The sequence below is a fragment of the Fusarium vanettenii genome, assembly GCF_000151355.1.
Source record: "Fusarium vanettenii 77-13-4 chromosome 1 genomic scaffold NECHAsca_1_chr1_3_0, whole genome shotgun sequence".
NCBI classification, from domain to species: domain Eukaryota; kingdom Fungi; phylum Ascomycota; class Sordariomycetes; order Hypocreales; family Nectriaceae; genus Fusarium; species Fusarium vanettenii.
Genome location: NW_003315881.1, coordinates 1,578,392 through 1,604,438, shown reverse-complemented (window position 1 = coordinate 1,604,438; position 26,047 = coordinate 1,578,392). Strand labels below are relative to the sequence as shown.

General features: G+C 54.1%; 6 protein-coding genes across 6 annotated transcripts; 4 read left to right on the top strand and 2 right to left on the bottom strand.

The window, feature by feature from the left end:
* Window positions 1-3,100: 3,100 nt before the first annotated feature.
* NECHADRAFT_74837 (uncharacterized protein) lies at window positions 3,101-4,956 on the top strand (the record flags this gene model as incomplete). Its single annotated transcript, XM_003054234.1, has 3 exons — window positions 3,101-3,476; window positions 3,550-3,766; window positions 3,822-4,956. 3 exons carry the CDS (start codon window positions 3,101-3,103, stop codon window positions 4,954-4,956), a joined length of 1,728 nt encoding a protein of 575 aa, XP_003054280.1.
* A 1,610-nt stretch (window positions 4,957-6,566) lies between these two features.
* On the bottom strand, window positions 6,567-8,249 carry NECHADRAFT_90097 (uncharacterized protein; the record flags this gene model as incomplete). Its single annotated transcript, XM_003053516.1, has 2 exons — window positions 6,567-8,178; window positions 8,233-8,249. The coding sequence occupies 2 exons, from the start codon at window positions 8,247-8,249 to the stop codon at window positions 6,567-6,569; spliced, it is 1,629 nt and encodes a 542-aa protein (XP_003053562.1).
* A 313-nt stretch (window positions 8,250-8,562) lies between these two features.
* On the top strand, window positions 8,563-16,529 carry NECHADRAFT_31042 (uncharacterized protein; the record flags this gene model as incomplete). Its single annotated transcript, XM_003054233.1, has 2 exons — window positions 8,563-9,944; window positions 9,992-16,529. The coding sequence occupies 2 exons, from the start codon at window positions 8,563-8,565 to the stop codon at window positions 16,527-16,529; spliced, it is 7,920 nt and encodes a 2,639-aa protein (XP_003054279.1).
* A 121-nt stretch (window positions 16,530-16,650) lies between these two features.
* NECHADRAFT_102372 (uncharacterized protein) lies at window positions 16,651-17,393 on the bottom strand. Its single transcript, XM_003053515.1, has one exon. It carries the CDS (start codon window positions 17,325-17,327, stop codon window positions 16,794-16,796), a length of 534 nt encoding a protein of 177 aa, XP_003053561.1. The 5' UTR covers window positions 17,328-17,393; the 3' UTR covers window positions 16,651-16,793.
* Window positions 17,394-19,248: 1,855 nt separating this feature from the next.
* Window positions 19,249-21,038, top strand: NECHADRAFT_31004 (uncharacterized protein; the record flags this gene model as incomplete). Its single annotated transcript, XM_003054232.1, has 2 exons — window positions 19,249-20,892; window positions 20,943-21,038. The coding sequence occupies 2 exons, from the start codon at window positions 19,249-19,251 to the stop codon at window positions 21,036-21,038; spliced, it is 1,740 nt and encodes a 579-aa protein (XP_003054278.1).
* Window positions 21,039-24,247: 3,209 nt separating this feature from the next.
* On the top strand, window positions 24,248-25,878 carry NECHADRAFT_98804 (glycoside hydrolase family 7; the record flags this gene model as incomplete). Its single annotated transcript, XM_003054231.1, has 3 exons — window positions 24,248-24,856; window positions 24,910-25,476; window positions 25,528-25,878. The coding sequence occupies 3 exons, from the start codon at window positions 24,248-24,250 to the stop codon at window positions 25,876-25,878; spliced, it is 1,527 nt and encodes a 508-aa protein (XP_003054277.1).
* Between the last annotated feature and the right edge of the window lie 169 nt (window positions 25,879-26,047).

The window sequence follows — 26,047 nt, the reverse complement described above, 5'->3', positions numbered from 1 at the left end:
CACCAGAGGGAGACATTTTGACATTTGAACTGGAGACTTCTGGAGCCTCTAGGCAAGGGACAAAGCCTCAAAGGCGATCCCCGCCGAGGACAAAGAAGACGAGCTAGCGACGGACCACAATTGCATTCAAGGGAGGGAGATTTCGATTCGGGGGAAGCAGGGCGGCTCTTCTGTTTGGACGAGATGAAGCCGCAGAGTCGACTCACAATCACTCTACCTGTCTCGTTTTGCCCCGACGACAGTGACGAGAGAGCCCCGACGCCGGACTTAGACGTCTGCGACTCAACCGTCGCTGTCTCAACCAGGTCGCGGAGGCATGTCGCCGTTCCGGGCCTGTGGCAGCCTGCATGGTCGAACGAGCGTCGAGATTGATAGACAAAGGCGTTCACTAAGCAGCGGTAGCCGGCCCCGAGTTGCTGGATCGTTACACATGGAAACGCCCCCCATCTCGAATGTCTGGCTGGGCGACAAAAGATACGACTGACGTGACGAGAGGGGCATTGTTGTCGAGTCTTTGATCCAATCCCGGAGGAATAGTGAATTGAATGAAACTAGACGCGGGTGCTGCACCAAGCCACAGCATCCATATTCCAGATCAGATCTGACCGGAATAGTACTGAGTTTCGAGGGCCAGACAAAGCCCAGTTGAAGCTTTGGGTCTGTGGCGTGTATTGATGGCTTGAGATCGAGTCCTGTGGCTCTTCTATTTTCCTGCAGGCCCGTTTTCTTTGTCCCTCGATGAATACGTGGGCCGACGATGCGCATGCACGCACGCTCGAGTCAAGCGTGCTCCCTTTGTTGTCTTCTGCCGGTCTTCATCTATCTCTTGCTTGTTGCATATGTTACTCGGCCGACGCCAACCAGGGACTGGAATCGACCGTTGATTAGGTATCGCGGGACGGGAGAGGACGCATCTCAGGCCATGCATGGGTTGTATATGTTGACGCCCTCACCGCCTCTTGCCCTGGACGCGATGATGTAACCCAGGTGGTCGGTGCATGGCATAGAGACGCATCGGGACCAGTGTGTGAGATGTGGATGAGCGAGTGCGTGTGTGAGCAAGGCTGTCTGGGGTGGGCATGCCAGCCAGTACAGAGGGAGAAATACACGGTCGGTCGGCGGCCATGATTGATGCGAGTCTTGCCAGAAGCGGTCGCTGAGTTGAGCCATGATGATGATGCAAGATCTGAAGAGTAGCCCAAACAGTGGCCTTGCACGCTTGCAACTTGATTTCTCGAAACCAGCTCGAATCCTGCTTCTCCTCTCAATGATAAGTAGAGCCAAAGATGAGACTGGCCCATGTATTTCGCCCAGCCAGTGTGGGTGGTATTCTTTATGCGAACCTGACGTTTGTGCCTGTGCATCCGTGGGAGAAAAGTGGGCTGAAGCTCTAGAAGCTGCTTGGGAATGGGAAAGCTCTGGGTAGCTCTTGCACTTGCAAGTCCAGACAACGCCTAAGCTTAAGGTAAAGCAAGCACAAGACACTTCAGCACGAGGGAATGGAATACCGAGCCCAGCCCGGGCAGTTAATGCAAAACACCCACATTCGGCTGCACAGCATTGGATCCAATCCAAGGAACAGACCTCTCATCGCAGTTGGCATAGCTTAGCTCCTCGGCCTGGTTTCTTGCCAGTTGCTAAGTTAGCTAGCACCTGGGGACCTTGTCCGCTGGAAGCTTAGTGCGTGGCCGCTAAGCGCCCGAGCAAGGTTCCCCCCAAGGTGACGTCCCCACCTCCGCTGAGCAACCGCGCGCTGGCCTCCGGGGCGACGTCCATTCAGCGGCGACAGCGGCCCTCGCGGGTGGGCGGCGGGCTGGCTGAGGAGGACCGGCGCGCGCTGTGATTGCTTCACGGCCTCCTGCAGCTGGAGCGCAGCGAGGCCCTGGCCGTGCCTTGTGCCTTGTGGGTAAAATGCTGTCGAGGAGCCATGGCATGGACGGCACCTGATGGTGCACGCCCTCCACACCCCCTCCGGGTCGGAGGCTTGAGGTTCTCACACCCCCTGGAGCGTCCACTGAACCACCCTCTGCACTCCACTGTAAGTCGGCGCTCCCCAGCGACCCCCAGGGCCCCAGCAAGCTCCCAAATCACCCCTAACAACCTGGGATCGCCTGAAAAAACTCCATCCCAGGCCTGCCTGGGTTTGGGTGACTGGGTCTTCTTGAGACGGCCATTGAAAAGGCTTCTGCTCCCGCATCCAGATCTTTGCCTTGGTCCCCCTTCCCACCCATCCCGTCGTCGTCGACCTCTGGTCATCATCCATCCAACTCCAACCACTCGTTCCTCTGCATCACTGTACTTCGGGCAACGCCTCGTCACTAATTAAGAACCCGGCCGAACAATTCATTCTACCGTGGCCCAAGACGAGACGAAAGACAGAACAAGAAGGAAGGCAGGATAAGAGTTAGAGGGCTTATTTCTCCGTCATCTTTTTATCGTCTTGTCCTTGGGTGGAACACAAGGTCTTGGGTACCTGGCCCAGAAGCACTGCATTGCATCGCATCTGTCTCTGCCTGGTCCTGTGCGTATTTCTGCCTCTGCCGTGTGCGCGTTTGGTCCTCCGCCATCCGCCCAGCAACGCACCTGGCGACCCCCCCGGTCACTTTGGCACTTGGTCTAGTCTAGTTGCCCACGCTCTAGAAGTCCAACTCTCCTCACAATCTCGTCCAACTCAAGAGACTGGGCCTTATCTCCCGGCTCTCCTGCGTTGACTTGCTTCGTAACGACTGTCTCTCACGAAATCCACGATTGCGTCGACACTCGCTCGTCACGTCCTCAAATGTCCTTCGAACGATTATAACGACAAACGACGTCGACACCGGCCCCGCTACGAGCCAACCTCCTACCAGATCACTCCCTGACCAACGAGTCGACCTCGAGACGGACGACACTCGCAAGGGATTTGCTCAGACACTCATTCGATAGTATCTTGGTAGAGGAGTTGCTGCAGCATTGACTTACTGCAGAAACATCCTCTTGCATCTTCCATCGCCGTGTCGTTGATACCGAACACCTACCGATAGCTGGCGTGCTTCGTCAGAGCTCGACTCAACTCGAGTTTCTTCGAATCGTTCCCTGCTACCCGCCTACCTATTCGACCATGGAGGCTTCTTCTCCCCTTGCGGCTCTGCACCGCCCAATGCCCGTCCCCGGATGGGGCAGTCGCGATGTGTTCCGTGGACACCCTCACTACTCGACCGCCTCGGTCACCTCTGCTACAATGAGCCTGCGCGAGCAATTACACAAGACGGCCGACTACTTCAACGTCAAGGACGTACGGGGTTCCTCGCCTGCTGCGAGTCTGGCTGCTGACTTGTCCCAGAACTTTCGTCTTGACAATGACTCGAGGTTCGTCGCGTCCGTCCCTGGTACTCGGGGCCAAGTGTCTTTGGTTAACATCACAACCAGTCCTCAATTCCCCACTCCGAGACGGGCCCTGTTCACTGCCGGTATGATGGGTGGCATGGAAGGTCGAGGTGAGAAGCCCAACGGGTCCATGCCCTCAGTTGGCCCCCCCAGGTTACTAATTGGTTATCTTCATGGAAGCAGTCACGACTCCTCCTTTGCCCTCCTCGTCGCCCGCGCCCCTGACCGAGCTCATGGAGGTTTCGCCTCTACCTCACAAGGCACCGTTCTTCACACAATTTGAGATCTCTTCTCCGACGCCTGGGGCAACTCCAGCCGCTGACGACGAAATGATGCTCGACTCACCCGCTCCCATTTCGCGACAGTCTTCGCTGGAACCGCCGAAGCATATCGTGGCTGAGTCAGTCCCATATTGGCACATTCCTGAGTGTATCCATACTGACGTCCTTCCTTAGCCGCAGGATAGCTGTGCCGCGGAGACCTTCTCTCACACGAATGAAGGGTCTCAGCACAACGGCGGTGCCCAGTCGGTCACAAGGTGACAGCGAACTGCCCCCTTTCCGCTTCGGTGCTGGCTCTCGTCTCAGCCATACCAGCTCCAACCTCTCCCTCAGTGAATGCTTCGAGTCAACATCACCACCCCAAGAGCGACGACCTGCCTCTGCCAACAGCCCCTGCCCTGGTCTCCCTCTCTCCCGTGTGCGACCCCAGTTCCTCAACTTCAACGCTGCTCGCAATGGCTCGCCCATGAACTGCCACGCTCGCCGGCAATCCAACCCCTTTCTCAGAAACCGAAAGCAGTTCCGCCGGTCACTAAGCATGTTCGAGCATCCCGCTGACATCATGAAGAACAAGTCTGATGGCGAGGAGAGCACCTCGTCTGCCCTGCAATCGGTTATGGATGTCGAGGAGGCACAGGAGCCCGCCCTCCCCCACTTCCTTACCGAGGATCCTACCGACACTATCCCCCGTATTACCAGGGAAACTCTTGTGGACGTCTTGGACGGAAAGTACTGTGAGCAATTTGACCAGAAGATGGTGATTGATTGCCGATTTGAGTACGAGTACGATGGTGGCCACATCGATGGCGCTGTCAACTACAATGACAAGGACCTCCTTACCCGCCAGCTCTTCGACACTCCCATGAGCGGACGTGTCCTCCTCATCTTCCACTGCGAATACTCGGCCCACCGTGCTCCCCTCATGGCTCGTCATGTCCGATCCGAGGATCGCACCGTGAATGCAGAGTCATATCCCAAGCTTACATATCCTGAAGTCTACATCCTGGATGGTGGATATTCCGGATTCTTCGCTGAGCACCGAGGCCGGTGCTACCCCCAAGAATACGTTGAGATGTCGGATGAAAATCACCAGCGCACCTGCGAGCGTGAGATGGGTCGGCTAAAGTCTCGCAAGGGCCTCAGCCGTGCCGCGACCTTTGCCTTTGGCCAGCGTGGACCTTGCGTGGACGAGTCACCGACTGCTCCTAGTCGACCTTCATCACGACATCTATACCCTCCCATTGCCATGATTGGCAACTCACCCATCCTCGGGGAGAGATCACATACCCGTCGTATGGCCTCATACTAGACACGTCGATCTTCCCGACTTTGTCTGCTGTGCTCGTGGTAGAGCCTGACTCCATCCATCGGTGCTGGTCTCACCGAGTCTGCTCTTTCAGGTCTATGGTCATCCGCATCCATCTCTCTTCATCCCGACAACGTTGCTAAGCGGATTCCTCACCAAAACTCCTCCATCTGATGAATCCATCGTGCCACTGGACCATGGCGATATGATTCCAATAATATTTGCCCTGGTCTTCCTTGACAACCATCGCCTGGCAACTAATTCTACTCCTAATCCGTCTCATGCTCATAGCACCACCACGACCGCAACGACCTTTTCGCTTATAGATCACGGCGCGAGTTCTCACTCATCGATTGATTTTATTTTTTCCACGTTTTATGCATCACAGACCGGTTCATGGTTTTTTTTCCGACATTTACACGTCTACGTACCTGGTCCATTGATGGAACCTCATTCACACACATGGGAGCCACCCCCTCCCCTTCAGCATTTGGGCGTGCGCGTTATTCTTCTTCTCTTTTGCTACTCGACATGCATTTGTTCTTGGCGGTTTTTCGATCTGCGTTTGGTTCCTGAGACATGTCGCGGGAAGATCATCTCCCTTGCGACTGTGGCGCTCCTCGCAATAGACATTTCGACACCAGATGTCTCCGTATCCCCCCTACCCGTGGTCCCCCCTTGAAAGCCACCCCCTTGGAATACCAAGACAAGGAAACCTACAGAAGGCCACCTTGGCCTGACACAAGAGTCGCATCTGCCATTCGGTACACTCTATTCGACAGTCTTTTGATACCAGTATCCTCCTCTTCCGGATACCCACCTCCACCCCGTCTGCGCATATTGTCGCACCTATACCCCCCAACCTGACACGACGGGACCGGTTTTTTAACCAACTTTTTTTTTGTTCAACATACATATTCCGATATCCCTTCCCAGGAGAGAAAATAGGGGAAGATGGAAGCAATTACAAACAAACCCTCAGGCCTGGACCTTGTATCTTTTTTTTGTTCTCTGATCCCGGGCCTCTCTGGTTTTGCGGTACCAAGAAAGATTGTTACTGCTGTACTTTTCTGTAGGACTAGCTGGACAGGCGGTGTGGAAAAACGTCCAATGGCTGGCGAAAGATGTGGTTTTTGCTGGTTGTACATTACGTTGCCCAAGGGGGGTTCCCCTGGCTAGTAGATACCTACAAGTGAGGGAAAACAGTTAAAGTTAAACCTGTTGGTTCTCTATTGTGATTGGTGGTTGTGGTAAGCGAGTTGAGTCTATCGTGCGACGAATTTTGTAACACGCAAAGGGATTAAGTTGCACAGTATCAACTCTCACCGCCAAGTCAGTCATTGGGTTAAGTTGCATAAGAGGGGCCAAGTTGCACATGGTTGAGTTGTCTTTGTTTGCATCTTGGTTCTATCAAGGCCGACTGACTCTATCCTGCATTAGACGACGGCTTTTTTATCTCTTGGTAGATACCATCTCGATGCTCCGAATCATATTTCGACCCAGGAAGTGGCCCATGAAAAATCCCAAACCCGCCCTTTTGAACGCCGCCCATGCATGCATCTGTTGCTGCCGATATATATATATATATATACGCGCATCTTCATTCAGGGGTATCAAGCAGCAAAATCCCATTCTTTGAACGCCTCTCTGAAAGCCTCGACATCCTGTGTCTCCTCCTCGACCGTCTGCTCACAGTCTTTCCAGATGATGCGGTCCTCAAGTCCCAGGAGTTTGGCCACGACCCGGCGGCCAAACTGCAGATCGAAGCGCATGTCAGAGGGCAGTGGCATGACGAGGGTTTTACCCTTAATGCGGTCCTCGCCGTCGTCTGCCCAAAGCCACACGCGGAAGAAGTCGCCCCCTGACTCGGCCTGCTGCGCGAGGGTGAGGTCGCGGGTGGTGAAAGCCGGATAAGACTGGTTCTCGGCCTCGACGCGGAACGCAGCTTCGGCAACGTCCTTGTAGATGAGGTCGGCGGGCAGCGGAAGAAGTTGCCAGATGAGATGGACGTTGCGCTCACGGCTAATCTCCCATGTGACGACGCCAAGCTTGTGGGAGCTCTTGGTGGAAATCATAGCCTGGATGGCCTCGCGAAAGCGCGTCATCTCGTTATAGGCCTTTGCAGCTTCACCCTCAGGATTCGAGACGGGGCCAATGCTCGGGATCGTAGGGTTGTGCGGAAGCGGAACGATGATCAAGTGTCCCGGAAAAGAGAGGCCTTGCTCAGCGAATGTGGAAGAGGTAGGGAGAGGGCCCTTGGCAGTTGAGACGTAGGCGTCATTACCAATACTGCAGCACATGTGAACAGCGAGGTTAGGGTTGGAGAGACAAAAGTAACATCTGTCGGGACCAGGTGGAGGAGAACGATGGCGATGCTTCTGTCGACCACGATAGCCCCTCTCACGGTCGTCGCGGCCATATCGGCTGTACGAGTCGTCTTTCGCTGGGCGCTTCTTGGGGGCGTTGAAAGGTGATGCCGTAGCGCCCGTGGGAATAGCAACATCAGCCTTGTTCAGACTGAACGCATACATCGCCTTTGCCTTGGCGTCATTGCCGTACGGCGCCATCGAGATAAATCGCGTGACGATAGGGTTTTCGGACTCCTCTTTGGTGGGATGCACAAAGGGCTCGCGTTCATAGAAGAAGTTGCTTGGCGAGGCGGTAAGATGGTATCGAGGCTTGAGAGTAGCACATAGCTGAGCGATGGAGTCTGAAACGGCAATGGAGGCTTGGTTCGTGGGATCGAGAGCAACTTGCGAGCCGGTCCATACGCCTGCGGGCCACATCGAGGTCAAGAGGATATCGGCGCTGTTGGCGCCGCGCAGGCTGTTCGCATCATCGACGGTGTGGAGGGGCAGGTGTTGCTCCTTTGACTGGCCTGCAACAATGTTCGTATCGAGCTGGCCACCCAAGGCGACGATGCGCACGCCGTCAGATGTCTTGGTGATGCTGCGCTTGCCCAAGAAGTGAAGGTTTGGGCAGATATCCTCCTCGGCCTCGGCCTTGGCTACGACGCGCGGGGGCAGAGGGTTGCTGCCAATGGTGAAGTAGGTTGGTAGAGGAACTTCCAGGGTCCCATTCAGTAGCGCAGTAACTGAGTCGTCGTCGTCGGGGCCAAATACATCGCCGGTGAGGATAGCCATGGAGAAGTTGTTCTTGGAGTGCAGCGTTGCGAGCTTCTTGAAGGTGGTTTCTAGCTGGCCATTGAGGCTGCCCAAGACGATGCTAAATAGAAAAATGTCAGTTTGGGTCGCAATCAAACAGTAGGGTTAAACATACATCTTTGGTGCCGCCATCTTGGCTGTTGTGTGGTGAGGACCTCTTGGCTTCTCACGCGATCAAGAGAGCGGATGAAAGTCGAAGCTGCAGGTGCGATGATGAAAGTGCCTGGGCGCGTTTAAGATAAGAGTTTGCGGCGCGGTCTTGATTGGTCAGAGTGGGGCGCTTCTTGCTAGCGCCGCCTTATCAGTTTTGCCGCGTATCTACCGTTAAAAAAAGTTAGGAAATTTTGGCGGGGAGACGCTTCGCGGTGAAGCTCTTCTCGCAGCGAGACTTGGACCTCTAATCGCACTCTACAAATCTCTTTTTTCGGCGTGCAACACCGCCAAGATGCCGTCCAACTCGTCCGGGCGCATCGCCAAGGTGCGAAAGAACAAGAATCTAACACCGCATCAGAAGAATCATCGATGGGAGTCTTTCAGCACCAAGATCTCCAAGTTCAGTTCCCTGCAGCCGTTGCGAAAAGTTCGACGCCATGACCTCGAGACCGAAGACCTTTCGACATCCACGTCGTACTTCCAGACCGGGCTGCAGAAATGGGGAGAGCTCAATGTCTCGAAGCCCTTCTCCGCCTTCAAGACAAAGGTGTATCCGCTGTGCGAGAGCCTTCCTCAGCTCCTGCACTTCGAGCAGCGGATAATGGACCTTTTGGCCGATTTTATCGCAGGCCAGGATAAGGAAGCTCTGGAGCCTCTTCTGGATCTCCTTACAGCATTTGCACACGACCTGGGAGTTCGATTCGAGAAACATTATGGAAGGAGTTTGGATTTGATGGTGGCAATCGCCGCCAAACCTCAGCCTGTCGAGGTTATCGAGTGGACATTTGGCTCCCTCGCCTTTTTGTTCAAGTACCTCTCCAAGTTGCTCGTCCCGGACCTGCGACCGACATTCAAAGTCATGGCACCTCTACTCGGAAAGTCGCGACATCCTCCCCATATCGCCCGATTCGCCGCTGAAGCCCTGAGCTTCCTGGTAAAGAAGGCCGCCGCGCCGTCGCACCGCGAAACAGCTCTCAAGCGCCTGGTTGAATGTGCGCGGGACGATCTCATCAGCATCAAGTCTGACCGACAGTTTACCCTCTACAAGGACGGATTGATGACCATGTTCGCCGAGGCCATCAAGGGTACTGACAACATTATTCACTCGACTGGTCCAACGATTTTTGCCGCTTTGGTCGATGCTATTCCTGAGGAGGAGCGCTCCCTCGCAGAGGAGACTATCTGGACCGATGTCGTTTGTGGTGTTCTCACCAGCGTGATTCACCATGCGACTGTCGACACTTTTGGAGACTTCGCTGAGGGAGTTCATCAGTCGATTCGGGCAAACATGGAGCGTGTTTCCGCGGCTGATCACCAGTGGCAATCAACCCCTCTACTCAGGATCTACGGCACTCTGGCTGGCGTTCGAAAGGGATATCGACTGACCGACTGGTCTCCTCTTATCCGCAACTTTGTCGAGATGTTGTCGAATGTTACCAAAGCGGCGCTCGAAGTGCCAAAGGATGCCGAGAGTGTTGTGTGGAAGTCTGTTATTGTCAACATCGCCATTGTATGGCATCACGCGCCGATTGACGCTTTAATACCCCATATTGTTTCTCTTACTCAATCTCTGAGCCGGGAGCCGTTCATGAAATGGTTCATTCCTTTCTGCTCATACTTTTGCGAGCTGGATGCTCAACGTTTTGGAAGTTTGTTCCGGAATGATTTCCAGAAGTAAGTTTCCCTGCTTCCATGTCGAATCTCAGGACTAACTGTGTCAGGTTTATTGCCAACCACTGGTCTGAAGGCCCTAATGAGGACATGTTATGTGTCTTGTTGCCCAAGATGATCGAGAACCGTGCTTTTCCGCCCGCGGGCGAAAAGGACAGCTGCAGGATGCCGCAAGCCTGGCAGGATCAGATCGTTTCCAAGTTTGAGCGCTTGGAAATCTCGCCTTTCCCTGAGAGGGGACCCTACAACAAGGATCCTCAGGTCTGGAGGGATAGGTGTCTGCCAAAGTACTCTGCTCTACTCCGAATTCTGGAGTTGACCACGGTTCATCCATCCACAAACGCTCGCATCGCCGAGCTTCTACTCCGAAAACTCAAGTTGGCTCTGCGACCTTCCTCATCTCTTGCATCTGATGAGGTACACTTTATTGTTGGTCAAGGATTCCATGCATACCTTCGTATGAGCAAGGCTGCTGGATCTGTCGACATTGCCTTGAGCCCCTTGTTGCGAGCTGCCGTACCACGCTTCGCACAGTCTATTGGCTTCCTCCACGCCTATCTTGCTTATGAGGAGATTCTTCGAAGCAAAGAGACAACCGAGAGACAAAGCAGCACAAGCAGTGAGAGTTCGACAAGCGAAGAAGATCCAGTCATCAAGTCATTGATTGACAATCTTAGCTCTCCGTCTCATGAAATTCGCCTGGCATCTTTGGAACTACTCAAGACACTCAACCCAATCACAGATGCCCTCAGCACCATTGACACTATGATCGAAGTTGAGCAGACTCCACTGAGCCTCGCACACACAAGAACAATTGCTATGCACCTTCGCAAGCTGGGCCAGAGTTACGCTTCATTTGAGGACAAGTCGTGGCTGCAGCAGGCAGTTCCGTCTTTCCTTTTCGGTATGCTGACAGTCAAGCTCTCGCCCGTCTGGGACGATTCCGTGGAGACAATGAAGCAAATCGCCCAGACCAAGGCTGGAGAGGAAGCGATCTGCGAGGTTGCGTTCCGTTGGCTCAAGGTTCCTTCGGCTCGCTGGGGTCCTTCACAGCCAGAAACCCAGTCTTCAGGTCGGACCTTTGTTTCAGACTTTGAATGCACCGCAGTGCGCCGGCTTGGGGAAGTTGCAGATGAGGTGGAAGAGGCCATTGACCGCCCAGATGACTTGATGCTGCAGAGTTTCGATGAGAAGCAGCGGACAGCAGAGGTTGCGGCTGGCAACTCTAGATCACGCGCGCTCAAAGTGTTCAACGCAATCCCTGCTATCGCAGAGAGAAGATCTCGTCACCTTGTTCCTCACTTTCTCGCATGGGCGGCCGACGACGACCGAACCCCTGACTCAGCTGATGAGCAAGATACCTCTGAAGGCGCCACCTGGTCTCTCGCGGATCGCAAAGCCATAGTTAGCGTCTTTTCACAGTTCATCAACCCTCGAGTCCTATACCAGCACGAAGAAGTCTATGCTGCACTTCTTCAGCTGATGGAGAATGGTGATGTTGAAGTTCAGAAGGTTACTCTGAAGGCTATCCTTGCGTGGAAGCAGGAGGCTATCAAGACCTACCAAGAAAACCTTGAGTTCCTCCTTGATGAAGCTCGGTTCAAGAACGAACTTACTGTCTTCCTTCAGGACGACAGTGCCATTAAGGCGGAACACCGATCCGAGTTGATGCCTGTCCTCCTTCGATTGCTCTATGGTCGAACCATCTCCAAGAAGGGCGCGGCTAGTGGTCGCCACGGACTACACGCAACCAGGCTTGCTGTTCTACGAAATCTCAGCGTTGAGGATATGGGTAGCTTTTTGGACATCGCCACCGGAAAGCTGAAGGGTGTCAAGGTCGTCGGCGCATCCAAGAAGATATTCAACGAGCCCTTGCTCCCTGTTCGAAAACAAATGGGTTTCCTCAACATGATTTCCTCCGTCATCTCTGAGCTTGGAAACAACGCAACGCCCTATGTCGAAACCCTCCTCAATGCTGTTCTTTACTGTCTTGTTTTCGCCTGTCGACAACTCAGCGGACATGGCGCGGATCCGGAAAACCCCCCTGACGAGGAGGAGGAGGAAAAGGCCAGCACACATTCTCTGCTCAGAGTGATCCGTTCGACTGGCTTGAAATGTCTGAATGCGCTCTTCCAAAACGCTCAATCTTTCCAGTGGGCGCCGTATCATGAGATCATCATTGAAGAAGTTGTTGTTCCAAGACTTGACAATCTACCTGTCGAGACGACTCAAGGAGTGTCGGGGATGCTGCAGCTCTTCTCGACCTGGTCAGTTCTTCCTCGTGTTGCTCTCTTCCTCGCGCCACACGAAAAGGTTCTTCCAGATGGAGTTCTTCCCAAGGTCATTGAGACCCTCTCAACCAAGGGCAAAGACGAGGTCAAGATTCACGTGCTAGCCATCATTCGCAACCTGGTGAAGCTTGCCAACGCGCCAGCTCAAGAGTCAGAGTACAACGAGGTTATCAAGGCAGAGCTCCTTGACACGAATGCCGCAGCGATCCTAGCCCAGATCACAAAGGCTCTGGACATGTCCGGCCTCAGCAATGACCTGTTGGAAGCTTCTGTGGAGACCATCTTGTCTTTGGCACCGGTTGTTCAGGATCCCCGAGACATTCAGTCTGTGATCAAGATTTCCATCTTCCTCTTGAACCAGCCCCCACGACGAGTCAGTCCCAAGCTCAAGGGCAGAATCCTTCTCATTGTCGAACAATACGTCACACGTTCCAATGCCGTTGAGGACCGATCACTCCTTGACGACGTGTACGACACTGTTTCATCCCTCTTCAGCTATTTCAAGGATCAAGAGAACCGACAGTCCCTGTCAAGGGCGTTGCTGGCTCTCGCTGGAAAAGACAATGATCTGGTGGAAGTTGCTGGCCTTTGCGAAGCCCTCAATTCGTTCAAAGAGGGTCGGATCGAGGAACCAGATTACGACAAGCGTCTGGCCGCCTTCAGTGCCATTTCAGGTGACCGAGAGGTTCCTCTCACTCCGAAGCAGTGGCTTCCTCTGCTTCACAACCTGATTTTCCATATCCGAGACGACGAAGAGTTTGGAATTCTCTCATCAAACTCGGCCGATGGCCTTCGACGATTCATCCGAGATGTGGCTGCTTGCACAGTTGATGCTTCAAAGGAGAAGTTCAGCACTTACCTACGAGACGTCATCCTCCCTGCTCTCTATGTCGGAGCCCGTGAACCCTCCGACACCGCTCGACGAGAGTATCTCCGAGTCATGGGACACCTCATCATGACAATGCCCGAGTGGGAGCCCATTGCTGACCTCAGCGCCTTGCTGAATGACAGGACAGAGGAGTCTGCAGAGCCAACCTTCTTCTTCAACATTTTGAGTCCCGCGACCGCGAGGCAGTTGGAGGCTCTTCACATTCTGGAGGCTGCCAACAACCAGAAGGAGATGGGTAGCCAGAATCTTGCTCAGTTCTTCATCCCACTTCTGGAGCATTTCATCTTCGGTCGTACTGATGGGAGCGATGACCATGGACTCGGTGCACAGGCGACCAATACTATTGGTAACCTGGCAAAGTCTCTGCACTGGAAGCATTACCGTACTACCTTCCAGAGGTACATCGGCTACGTTGAGTCAAAGCCCGATCTTCAGAAGCAGACAATCCGCCTCCTGGGCAAGTTTTCTGATGCCCTCATTGCTGCATCTGAAGAGGTTCCAGAGGAACGCATGGAAGTGGACCAAGTCGATGCCTCGTCATCCACCAGCACAAGGCTTCCTCTCACGATTCCAAAGTCAGAGAAGCTGCATGCCGAGGTGGAAAACACATTCCTGCCTACGCTCATCAAGCATCTTCATCTGAAGGATGAGTCGGAGGTCAGTTACCGTGTCCCTGTTGGTGTGGTCATTATCAGGCTCCTGAAACTCTTACCTGCGGAGCAAATGGACCAGAAGTTGGCAGGTGTCTTGACAGATATCAGCCACATTCTTCGAAGTAAATCTGTGGAGGCTCGAGACATGGCTCGAGATACCCTTGTCAAGATCGCTGTCAACCTTGGCCCCTCGTTCTTTGGCTTCATTCTCAGGGAACTTCGAGGCGCTCTCACCAGAGGATATCAGCTTCATGTGCTCTCGTACACGATGCACTCGATCTTGGTTGCAGTCATCCCTGGCTACTCTCCTGGTGATTTGGACTACTGCCTTCCAACCATCGTGATGGTTATCATGGACGACATTTTCGGCGTGATCGGACAGGAGAAGGATGCCGAAGGATACACCAGCCAGACAAAGGAGATCAAGAGCAGCAAGAGCCAGGACTCGATGGAGCTGATTGCCAAGAATGCGTCCATCAGCAATCTCATTGATCTCGTGAGGCCTCTGCGGGCCCTCCTGATGCAAAAGGTTGACCTCAAGATGATTCGCAAGATTGATGCTCTCATGACGCGTATTACTGCCGGCCTCCTTCAAAACCCAGCTGCCGAAAGCCGTGACACTCTCATCTTCTGCTACGAGGTCATTCAAGACGTCTACAACTCACAGAAGCCCGAAGTTGAAGAGAAGATCGACCCGAGGGTCAAGAAGTACTTGGTCCAGAAGGGTGCCAAGAAGAGCGGCGAGCGAGGTAGGACAACCAAAAACACCTACAAGCTCATTCGCTTCGCCGTCGATATTCTTCGGGCCATCTTGAAGAAGCACGACAGCTTGAGAAATGCTGCCAACATCTCTGGCTTTGTCCCTATTCTGGGTGATGCCTTTGTGGGCGGAGAGGATGAGGTGAAGATCTCAGCCTTTAGACTATTGGCTGTCATCGTCAAGGTGCCGTTCCCTGATGACCAGGCCGATAAGCTCTACAAGGTTGCCGTCAAGGAAGCAACAAAAAGCATCTCGATGGCGGTCTCCACCACGACTGATCTGTCTCAAGCAGCGCTCAAGATGCTGGCCGTTGTCCTTCGAGACCGTCGAGATGTACCAGTCAAGGACGCGGCAATCGACATGCTGCTTGCCAAACTGAAGGATGATCTGACCGAGCCCCTGTATCGTCACGTCACGTTCAACTTTTTGCGATCGGTTCTGGACCGACATATTGAAACCGCGGCCATCTACGACACGATGGACTATGTCGGAACAGTCATGATCACCAACGACGACAAGGATACTCGTGATCTGGCAAGAGGCGCCTTCTTCCAGTTCATTCGAGAATACCCCCAGAAGAAGGCCCGTTGGGCCAAGCAGCTAAACTTTATCGTCGCCAATCTCAAGTACGACCGAGAAGGTGGTCGTTTGTCTGTCATGGAGATTGTCCACCTGTTGCTCATGAAGTCTTCTGATGACTTCGTCCAAGAAGTTGCCGCCACTTGCTTCCTCCCGCTCTTCTTTGTCCTTGCCAACGACGACAGCGAGAAGTGTCGACTTGCAGCGGGTGAGCTGCTAAAGGAGATCTTCCGCAAGGCTGACAAGGAGAGGACGCAGACCTTCTTGGGTCTGTTGCGTTCGTGGCTCGACAAGGATGGGAATGAGGCAGTTATCAAGCTTGCCCTTCAAGTCTTTGGCTACTACCTTGAAGCCCATGAAAACGCCTCGAAGAACAAGAAGGACTTCAAGCTTGTCATTTCCAAGGTCAACGGCGTTATTGAAGCTGAGGATATCCGTGAGGTTGACGGAGAGCTTCTGGAGGCTGCGCTTGGAGTTGTCCGAGCCTCTATGACCGTGTTCCCCGACAAGATTCTGGCAAGCAATAGTGAGGACATGTGGGCGAACACCGCCAAGTGTCTCTCTCATCCTGACACACCTGTCAAGGTGGCGTCCGTTGGGCTGGTCAGCTCCTTCTTGGCTGATTTCGCACAGAAGGCTGGCAGCACCCCTATTGGCGAGTCAGTGGAAGGCAGCTATGGACTTAAACTTGATCTAGCAAAGGTAAAGGACCTTGTCAGGCAAGCACTTGGTGTTGTGGCGACTCGTGATGTGGATGAGAAACTGGGAGCAGAGGCTGTTCAGGTTCTCGTTTTCCTGGCTCCTCGCCTGCCCGTGCGACCTCCAGTTGAAGAAGAGGAAGAAAGTGAAAGTGAGGAACAGGTAGAGGAGCAGGAGGACGCTGATGAAGTTGAGGAGAAGCAACTAAAGACGGATCTCCAGCATCTGTTCTGGAAGCTTTCTCATATCATCCGAAGGGAGATTCCTCCCAGAGCCGTTGCCATCACGCCCAAGGTTGCTGCCATGGAGGTTCTTGAGACTGTTTGCCGCAGGTCTCCTTTAGATCGCCTGCAGCCATCTCTCAAGACCATTCTGGTGCCCCTACACAACCTCACCGACCCGTCGATTGCGCCGCCATTCTCCAACGACGAGCTCTTCAAGACAAAGCACGAAGGCCTAAAGACCAGAGCGCAGATTCTCATGGATGCCCTGCAGAAGAAGTTTGGAACGGCCGAGTACACGAAGCAGCTGCTGGCGATCAGGGAGGAAGTAAGGGCCAAGAGAGAGCAACGGTCGAGCAAGAGGAAGATCGAGGCGCTCGCACACCCCGAGAAGTATGGACGGGACAAGCGGAAGAAGTTTGAGAAGAACAGGGAGCGGAAGAAGACGCGATCCAAGGAGCAAAAGGTGATGAGGCAGTCGTACAAGGGGTGGTAAAGAAGCTGTGGTCGAGCATCAAGTGGCGTTTTGGGAGTTTTCGGCATTAGATAGCACCTATTTCAAGGCGTTTGCTTGTGGATATATAAAAGTTCACTGTAGATGAGATTGGGAAAATATACAACGCCATCAAGGCGAATCTTTATCAATATGTTTTGTCTATGAGAAGGGTATCCTACCAACGCCACCCAATGCCCTCTACTCTATCATACAACATGGTGCTCTTTTATCTTTATTCGTACATTTTGAAATCCATATGGCGATTTATGAAGTCTCGGTCTTTCCAGTTCCCTCTTCAGACTGAGCAAGAGATTCCTCTGGCCAGAACTCGATATCGCCGTCCTCGCCCAAGCTTCCCCTCTTGACGAGCTGTCCCTTTTCCCGCATGAGATCCTCGACGGTTATCTTGCGGTCGCCAAAGATATTCAAATGATCGCTGATGACGTGACGGTTTCGGCATCCGGGGCAGGTAATAAGCGTAGAGCCGTAGTGGTAGCCCTGCTTAGAGACGTTGTGGTGGGAGCGATGGCCGCAAGGCACGCAGGTGAACGACAGCTGATAGTACGATGGCTTAATTTCTGGTCGCTCGCCCTCGCTCGTGGGCTCCTCTCCGGGTTGTGACTGCTCGCGATTGGGCTGCGCGTACTTTTGCGTCGGCGGGCGGGGGATCGAATGCGCCGCGCGGGAGGCGATCAAGGGTTGGAAAACTGCGGCGGGGCGAGCGCGGATGATGCGCTGGGGTTGCGAGCGGAGCTGGCGCAGGATCGAGGAAACGATTGGTGTTGAGCGAGAGGCCATTTTTTTCGTCGTGAGGGTGAGGGTGCAAGGTGGGGTTTTTTTTTTGGTGGATGTAAGTGGTGATGGTCAAGTTGGAGTTGAGGGATCGAGAAATGTTTTAACATCCGGGGTTGCTTGCCGCGAGACGTCATTCGTGGGTCCGGGTACTTAGTAAGGTTCATCATGGAATCTTGACGAATCACGGCAGTTGGCGCACTTACACGGTCAACTTGAACATTTTGACTGCACTCGAGTCACATATAGACAGACGAGGCCGATAAATGTCTGGAAATATGGATGAAAAAATAAGTAGAGGCGTTGATTCCAATACTATCCTCCTGAATTATGTGCCTGCCGTGGATATCATCAAGCCCACATGGCAGGACTCGGCCCATGTGTGGACTTGCTTTGAATAAACGGTTGCTACCAAGTTAAGCAATTACAAGTACTGGGAGGAAGGACGCTCTTTCCTCGTAATGCTTCTCTTAAAACCATCACTTTCGAAGTCCCAGAGAATTTGTGATCCCTTCCCTTCAACATCTTCAACTCCCAACCTTTGCAGAAATTCTACCATCATATCTTCCTATTGACTAGTATCTGATTATCACCCCTTCGCTCCTCTATAGAAAACTCCTATAATTATCATGATGAAGCTTATTCCTACTCTTACCTCCTTGGCCCTCTTCCTCTTTGCCACCCTTGTTTCCGCAAACGATGACCTCGTCCTTGCCATCAACGCAATCAACCAAGCCCGTCAAGCCAAAGGCATCAACCCTCTAGGATAGAGCCCGGATCTCGCAGCCTACGCACAGTATTGGGCAAACCAGATGGGAGCCGGAGCGCAACCCTTCAGTCACGCACCTCCTGAGCTCCGCCCCTTGCAAGGTGAAAATATCTTTCAGCAGACAGCCACCCAGTGCGATGCCGTCCACGACACGCCTCTTCAGAATGCCGTCAAGGCTTGGCTTTCGCAAGAGAGGCTTTACACGGGACAGCCCATCAGCGATGGAAAGGAGCCTTGGCTTCATTGGTGTAAGTGGTCATTCGCTTTGACAAATTGTGTTTGAAGCTAACAACCACAGCCCAGTGCATGTGGTCATCAACAACTCACATCGCTTGCGCGAGAGCATACAGCGTGTCTGAACCATGCAGAGTATTCGACGTTTGCCGTTTCTACCCAGAAGGAAATATGTGAGTCTACCCTGTCGACGAGGTGTCACCACTGACGACCGCAAGAATTGGGCAGACACCGTTCGGAGCAGCGACTAGCGATTAGTCGTGGGCCCCCGGAAACTAGTTGGGTCGAGATGTAATACACGAATGTGTTGCGCAACGGTTAAATCTCAACGTGTGGATCGCTGTAACGGTTTTTGGGAAGTCAGGGGTTCATTCATGTACATACTTCGTAACTGTCAGTTGGATTATCATCAAGCATGCACGGGGTTATCAGTAACCTATCAAGAGTAGGAAGGAATTACGCATGGAAATTAAAATGGAATAATATTACAGATCAAGCCAGTATCAACGATTCATCCCAACTTCATAGTTGCCAAGAGAAAACAAGGCTTCGAGGTGAAGGTCTAGGGTAGGCTATCAACCACGCTTACATAATACTATACCCAGGTGGTCAGTGCTTTCCAAGGGAAACGCCGAATTTGTGGCAGACAGTGAGCGACGCGATTGAGAAAAAGGCCCCCAGTTCGCGACTCCATCAAGCATCGAGCGTTGAAGCCATCACAACAGACACGCCAAAGTCACCACGTCCCCTCCCATTCCACGACTGTGAACTTTGCATCACTTTCGCACAGGCTCCGGCACCTTGGTGGTCCTTTTCGCGTTCCGGCGCACTGGAGCAAAAGCGAGAGACAAGTCCTCGCGCGTCGGCATAGCTCCCTTTACTGGTCCAGCATAGGATGACCCTCGAGGTTTCCTAACGCACACAATGGAACGATCAAAGCCTCAGGCGTTCTTGTCGAGCTACGCGCCGCGATTGCGCGGCTACAACAACTCCCTCCTCACCCCCGTACTGCCGAGCGCGCCCTCTGGCCCTGTCTCAAGAACGACCAAGCGAGGCACTACCATCATCAACTACGCCGAAGATGGGTACGACGACCTGGATGAGGATAGCGACGACACCCGAAGACGACCCACCGGCTTGAGAAGCTTGCGCAAGGAGGACTCGGTCAGCAGGCAAGACCTCGCCGAGAAGGCAGGCAAGGACACCAAGCAGCCCGTCGACGTCCAGGGCATTTGGCGCGATTGGATGGCCAAGCATCGTCTGGCTCGGAGTGATCAGCAGAATGCGGTGCAGGCTACATTGCCGCTCACACTGATTCCGATCCGGATCGACCTGGATGTTCCGGCCTTCGTCCCCCCGCCTCCATTTCCAACACCGAACCCCAACACGGTCGACATCTCCCTCCCTCAGTATCGACAGCAGGAGATGACGGTGCCCTACAAGCTGCGAGATATTTTCTGCTGGAATCTCCACGAGACACTGATCTCGACCGACCAGTTTGCTCAAACTCTGGTGCAGGATCTCGACCTTCCTCACAGGCAAAACGCCATCGCCGAGATCAGCAAACAGATTCGAACACAGCTCGAGGAGTATGCGGGTGTTGCCCTCCACCCGCTGTTCCACGCGGAGCAGCCGGCCCCTTCTCTTCCGCAACCGACAGCCAGTGGATTGACTCCAAGACCAAGCTTCGCTCTCAAGTCTCGGGACGATTCTCCCGCTTCTGCGATCCGAGGCACCCCTCGACCAGACACACCTGCGCAGACAGGAGGCGCACCCACTCCATCTCAGACACAGGCCCCAGACGTGACAGCTGAGGCGACTCCCATTCTCCCCGATTCTGATGACTACAACCCTGACGATACATATCGATGCATCATCAACTTGAACCTTAATCTGGCTTCAATGTTGTACACAGACAAGTTTGAATGGTCTCTGCTGCACCCACCAGGCACTGCTGAGGCGTTTGCCAAGGTGACGTGCGCTGACCTAGGACTTACCGGAGAGTGGATTCCAGCCATGACACATGCTATCTATGAGGCTGTTCTGCGACTAAAGAAGGAGGCCTGCGAGGCGGGCGGACTTGTGGCCGGATGGGGTGGACTACAGCAAGAACTGCCAAATGATGCGGCCCACGGCGTGGAGGCTGGTTGGAGATATGATCCCGACCACCTAGGAGACGACTGGGAACCCAAGGTAGAGTTCCTGAGCAATGAAGAGATTGAGAAGCGAGAGGGCGACCGAGAGCGTCAAGTCCGTCGGTTACGTCGGGAGACGGCACGGTTTAGCTCTACGACAGGCATGTTGGGCGGCACGCCGTTTGGCGCCCCGATGGAGGTTGAGGAGGAGCGGATGGGACGAGGTGAGCGGTCCAAGAAGAAGCGGAGATTCCGAAGTCTGAGTCCGCTGGGCCGAGGAGGGACACCAGGAGGGCGAGGAACTCCAGACGTGGGAGGATATGGAGGCGGCGGAGCTCTGACAGACCAAGAGAGACTCCAGTGGAGATGCTGCCATTGCCAGATATGGGGCACCAGCGTCTGGGCAGTGCGAGACGGCCCTGCAGGCCCAAGGGTAGGTGCAGCTCCTCAAGGATTTGTTGACTTGTTACTGACGGTTTCTAGACCCTGTGTGCCAACTGTGGATATCTCTATGAGCGAGATCAGAGGCTTCCTCGCCAGTGCAAGAATCTTCATATCCAAGCCCCTCGTATTGTTTAGGAACCTACAGATGGAAAGCAGCAAGAAAGAAGAGCAGCCCCTGAAGCTCGGGCGAGTGAAAGTTCATGGTCGCCAAGCAAGAGTAACAGACAGCTTAGCCGAAGCCGAACGCCGTCTATTACTCACCTACGCTGGCAACCGGTGCGTGTTCAGTGAGCGAGCTAGCTCGAGGGCACAAGGGGGCATTGCATATATCTATCCTATCAGTCACATTTCGGGAGTCTTGTTTTTGCGAGCAAAAGCTTTGGGGCGGTGGCTTTGGGACTCAGGGATGTTTTACGGCGTCTCGGGAGGATACGGATTCCTCAGTGGACGGTTTTTGACGTTGGTAATTGTGGAAACGGGGATGTGCCAGCCAGCCAGCCAGCCAGCCAGGATGGATGGATGAAGGCGAGGTGTAGAGTATTGTGCAGTACCAGTACCACCTTTGTAGAATATATTAGTGCAAAAGGGGTGTTTTGAGCCGAAGCCTGATGGTATGGATGGACGCTGTGGCAGCATAGCATACCCAGCATGGTTACGTTACGGTTGTGTCCTCGGAGGGAGGTTGCCTTGCCAAGGTTGATCCTCGAAGGAGCAATAAAGTGGCTTCCATCCAGAAAGAGGTGACATGATATGCATGATGCTTGATTAAGGGGCCGGTTGAAGCATCCATGCCTGGAAGATGCAGGTGATGGCCACGACATTTGGTCGTCACGTGTGCCACCTGACTTTGACCTCCAGACCAAGATCTACCCAATCACGACACCATCAACCTCCATCATGGCCCTGAAACGCCGGCATTGAACGGCCTTCCGGAGCCCGAGAATGGGCATTGCTGTATGCTACCCTAGCCGCTTATCCCTTGCTGCCTCGCCTGTCGAACCATCCATCCCATCACACCAAGAGAGCTGTCCGTATTGGGACAATCCGGAGGAACCCCTTCCACGATCGAATCCGTCCACCACTCACCACGGCCACTCGAGCACCCCGCATGCTCCTTTGGGAAGTCACATCACTGTCACATCTCGGCCACCTCCTCCACGTGCGGTCATTACCTCCGGTCTGGAGTACCGGCCGGCTTGGCGACTGCCATAGGGCGGTTCGACCCGAGCCAGCGTCCAGGGTTCAGGGCCACCTTTCGGCCTGCGGTGGCCGAGTGGCTGAGGGAACGCATCTGCCTTGTCTTTGCCTCGGTAGGACAAGGCTGAAAGGGCCCTCTCTTGCTTCGACGAGCCTTCTCGATGGCGAAGGATCAGGGTTTGACTTAATCTCGAACCATGAAACATCAAGACCTCGCTCGAAATGCTACCGCAAATCCTACCAAAGCTAATTCACAAGTCCCCCGGACCGACCAGCCATTCAACGCTTGAAGCATAAACGCCATTCATTTGGTGCTAATTAGTTACTGCGACCTGGCCATCACATGCGACCTCCCATCGCCAAGGTGCCTGCCGGACATAGATTCGCCGAGACCCCTACCCAAGTCCCTCCCTCCTCACAAGGCAACGTGGTGACTCCAGACCCATGTATGTACGACCTCTCATGGAAAACCCGCAAAATGCTGGATCTGGATCGGGAAGCTCTCCAACCTTATTACCTTGTCTAGTTAGGGGTCCACGGCTCCGCAACTTCTGCCACCTGACTCGAGTGTCGGTCTGGGATAGACAAGATGGCACATGAGCAACGTACGATAGCCTCAATGTGACGATGGTCGCACATCCTCATCATCGTGAGCGTCAAACTAGCTAGAAGGCGAGTGGAAACCGACGGCTGCATTCCCGAAAGTCCCGTCGACCCGTCCCGTCTCACTCGACGACTTCACGCGTGTTCGTCTCGAACCCTATTGTCGAGAAAGGGCAATACGAGATTTCAGCTGTATGCAGTTGAAGCACCAATATTGAGTCTGCGTTTATGGAGAACGAAACACAGGAGGGCTTAAGCGCCGAGAGACACTTCCTCTCCAACAAGGCTCTGATGAGAGACATGTCGAGGCTACTATTGATGCCAACATAGGACAACCTCGTACGAACAAGTACGTACTTGAAAGAATATCGAGTGGCCTCACTGGTTTCTGGGATGCCCAATTTTCAGTTCACGAATCCCCCATGTGTGCAAAGGGCAATCTTCTCCGTCATCTCGCCTATACCACGAGACTCCTCGGACTTGACTGCTCGCTCTTGGGCTAAAATTGCAGTTTCCTCGACTTCACTCACGGCTTTGGTCGGATACTCGGGCAAAGGCGACCCGTACGAAGGCCCTTCGCCCGTGGCAAGCGCCTTTCCAGCCTACAACACCTCAGCCTTGATGCTCGAGAATCCTTCGACCAGTCATGGGACGGCTTCCCTTGTCGACACACACGGCTAAATGGCTTGCTTTACTGGGAGGCGACTGTCTGAATAAGATTGCGGGGTGAAGCTCTCCCGCTCAGTTACCTTTCCAGGGGGGGGGGGATCCGATCACCGGATGATCCGTCCTTGGCCTCAGGTCCACGCTCCGTTAGCTCACGGCAGACGCTCGATGGAAGCGACGGCCCGAGAATGGGGAAACAATGACAGCCGCTTTCGAGCCTCCGGAGAAGAACGTCTCCCTCGAGGCGTCCCTAGCCACTCGCACATGGTTGTCCTGGGCGCAACCTGGGGAGCTCCTCCAATGAGGAGGCAAAGCGAGTGCAGCCTCTTCGGAGGCTACAGGTCGACCTCATCCTGGAAAGGCGGACCGATGCGGTGGTTGTCCATGGTCTCTTGTGGGAAATCATCTCATCTTTACCATTCTGGACGTAAGCGGAGATGAGCTAGGAGACCAGAAGCTCTAGAGCGTACCCACCTACACCACTTGGATGTCACGATGTCTCTGGGTGATGGCTCTCTGGTCTTGGTGCGCCTATTCTCTCAGCTCATCAACTGAGGAGCTCGGATGGGCTAGTGGCGATGGCGGCAAGGCAGTGCCCTGGAGGGAAGAGGCGGCCCGAAACCCGGTCTTGGTCTGGGGAGTGAAGCTGGAGCTCTCTATCGGCATCACGGCTTCCATAGCCACGACTCCATACTCAACATGCTCACGATGAGGTAGGGACTAACGACTATGGGCTTGTTCACTGTGTATTGCCGCCTCTCTATGGACGAGCAAACGACTATATAAGGTGTTGGACCTCCCATCTCAGATATTCCTCATCAGCCTCATCTCAACAACCTCATCATTCATTCAAACAAAGGAGACAACCTCGATTCACAATGTACCGCGTTCTCGCCACCGCCTCGGCTCTGCTGGCAACCGCCCGTGCCCAGCAGGCCTGCACCCTCAACACCGAAAACAAGCCTGCCTTGACCTGGGCCAAGTGCACATCCAGCGGCTGCAGCAACGTCCGCGGATCTGTCGTGGTTGATGCCAACTGGCGATGGACCCATAGCACCTCCAGCAGCACCAACTGCTACACCGGCAACACCTGGGACAAGACTCTCTGCCCCGATGGAAAGACCTGCGCTGACAAGTGCTGTCTCGATGGTGCCGACTACTCTGGCACCTACGGTGTCACCTCGAGCGGCAACCAGCTCAACCTCAAGTTCGTGACTGTCGGACCCTACAGCACCAATGTCGGAAGCCGTCTCTATCTCATGGAGGATGAGAACAACTACCAGATGTTCGACCTCCTGGGCAACGAGTTCACCTTTGATGTCGATGTCAACAACATTGGTTGCGGCCTGAACGGCGCCCTCTACTTCGTCTCCATGGACAAGGATGGTGGCAAGAGCCGCTTCAGCACCAACAAGGCTGGTGCCAAGTATGGAACTGGCTACTGCGATGCCCAGTGCCCTCGCGATGTCAAGTTCATCAACGGAGTTGTAAGTATCTCGAGTTCTCAGCCTTCAGGGGTAGTTACTGACAAGTATCCAAGGCCAACTCCGACGAGTGGAAGCCCTCCGACAGCGACAAGAACGCCGGTGTTGGCAAGTACGGCACCTGCTGCCCTGAGATGGATATCTGGGAGGCCAACAAGATCTCCACTGCCTACACTCCCCATCCCTGCAAGAGCCTCACCCAGCAGTCCTGCGAGGGCGATGCCTGCGGTGGCACCTACTCGGCTACCCGCTATGCTGGAACTTGCGATCCCGATGGTTGCGATTTCAACCCTTACCGCCAGGGCAACAAGACCTTCTACGGCCCCGGCTCCGGCTTCAACGTTGATACCACCAAGAAGGTGACTGTCGTGACCCAGTTCATCAAGGGCAGCGACGGCAAGCTTTCTGAGATCAAGCGTCTCTATGTTCAGAACGGCAAGGTCATTGGCAACCCCCAGTCTGAGATTGCCAACAACCCTGGCAGCAGCGTCACCGACAGCTTCTGCAAGGCTCAGAAGGTTGCCTTCAACGACCCCGATGACTTCAACAAGAAGGGTGGCTGGAGCGGAATGAGCGACGCCCTCGCCAAGCCCATGGTTCTCGTCATGAGCTTGTGGCACGACGTGAGTATCTAACCCCTGAGTCTCGGACAATACACTAACATGGCATTCTAGCACTACGCCAACATGCTCTGGCTCGACTCCACCTACCCCAAGGGCTCCAAGACTCCCGGCTCTGCTCGCGGTTCTTGCCCTGAGGACTCTGGCGACCCCGACACCCTCGAGAAGGAGGTCCCCAACTCCGGCGTCAGCTTCTCCAACATCAAGTTCGGTCCCATCGGCAGCACCTACACCGGCACCGGCGGCAGCAACCCCGACCCCGAGGAGCCTGAGGAGCCCGAGGAGCCCGTCGGCACCGTCCCCCAGTACGGCCAGTGCGGCGGCATCAACTACAGCGGCCCCACCGCCTGCGTGTCTCCCTACAAGTGCAACAAGATCAACGATTACTACTCCCAGTGCTACTAGATCAAAAAGGAGAGCCTTGTCTCTGAAAAGAGGTTGCGATAAAGAGGTGGATGAGTAGGGGTTGAGAATGAGAAAAGGGGTGGTCGTGAATAAACGATGCTGAAAGAGAGATGATTTGTTGAATGTTTTTCTTCTTCCTGTACATAGCTTTACATCCTTTTTGATTTTC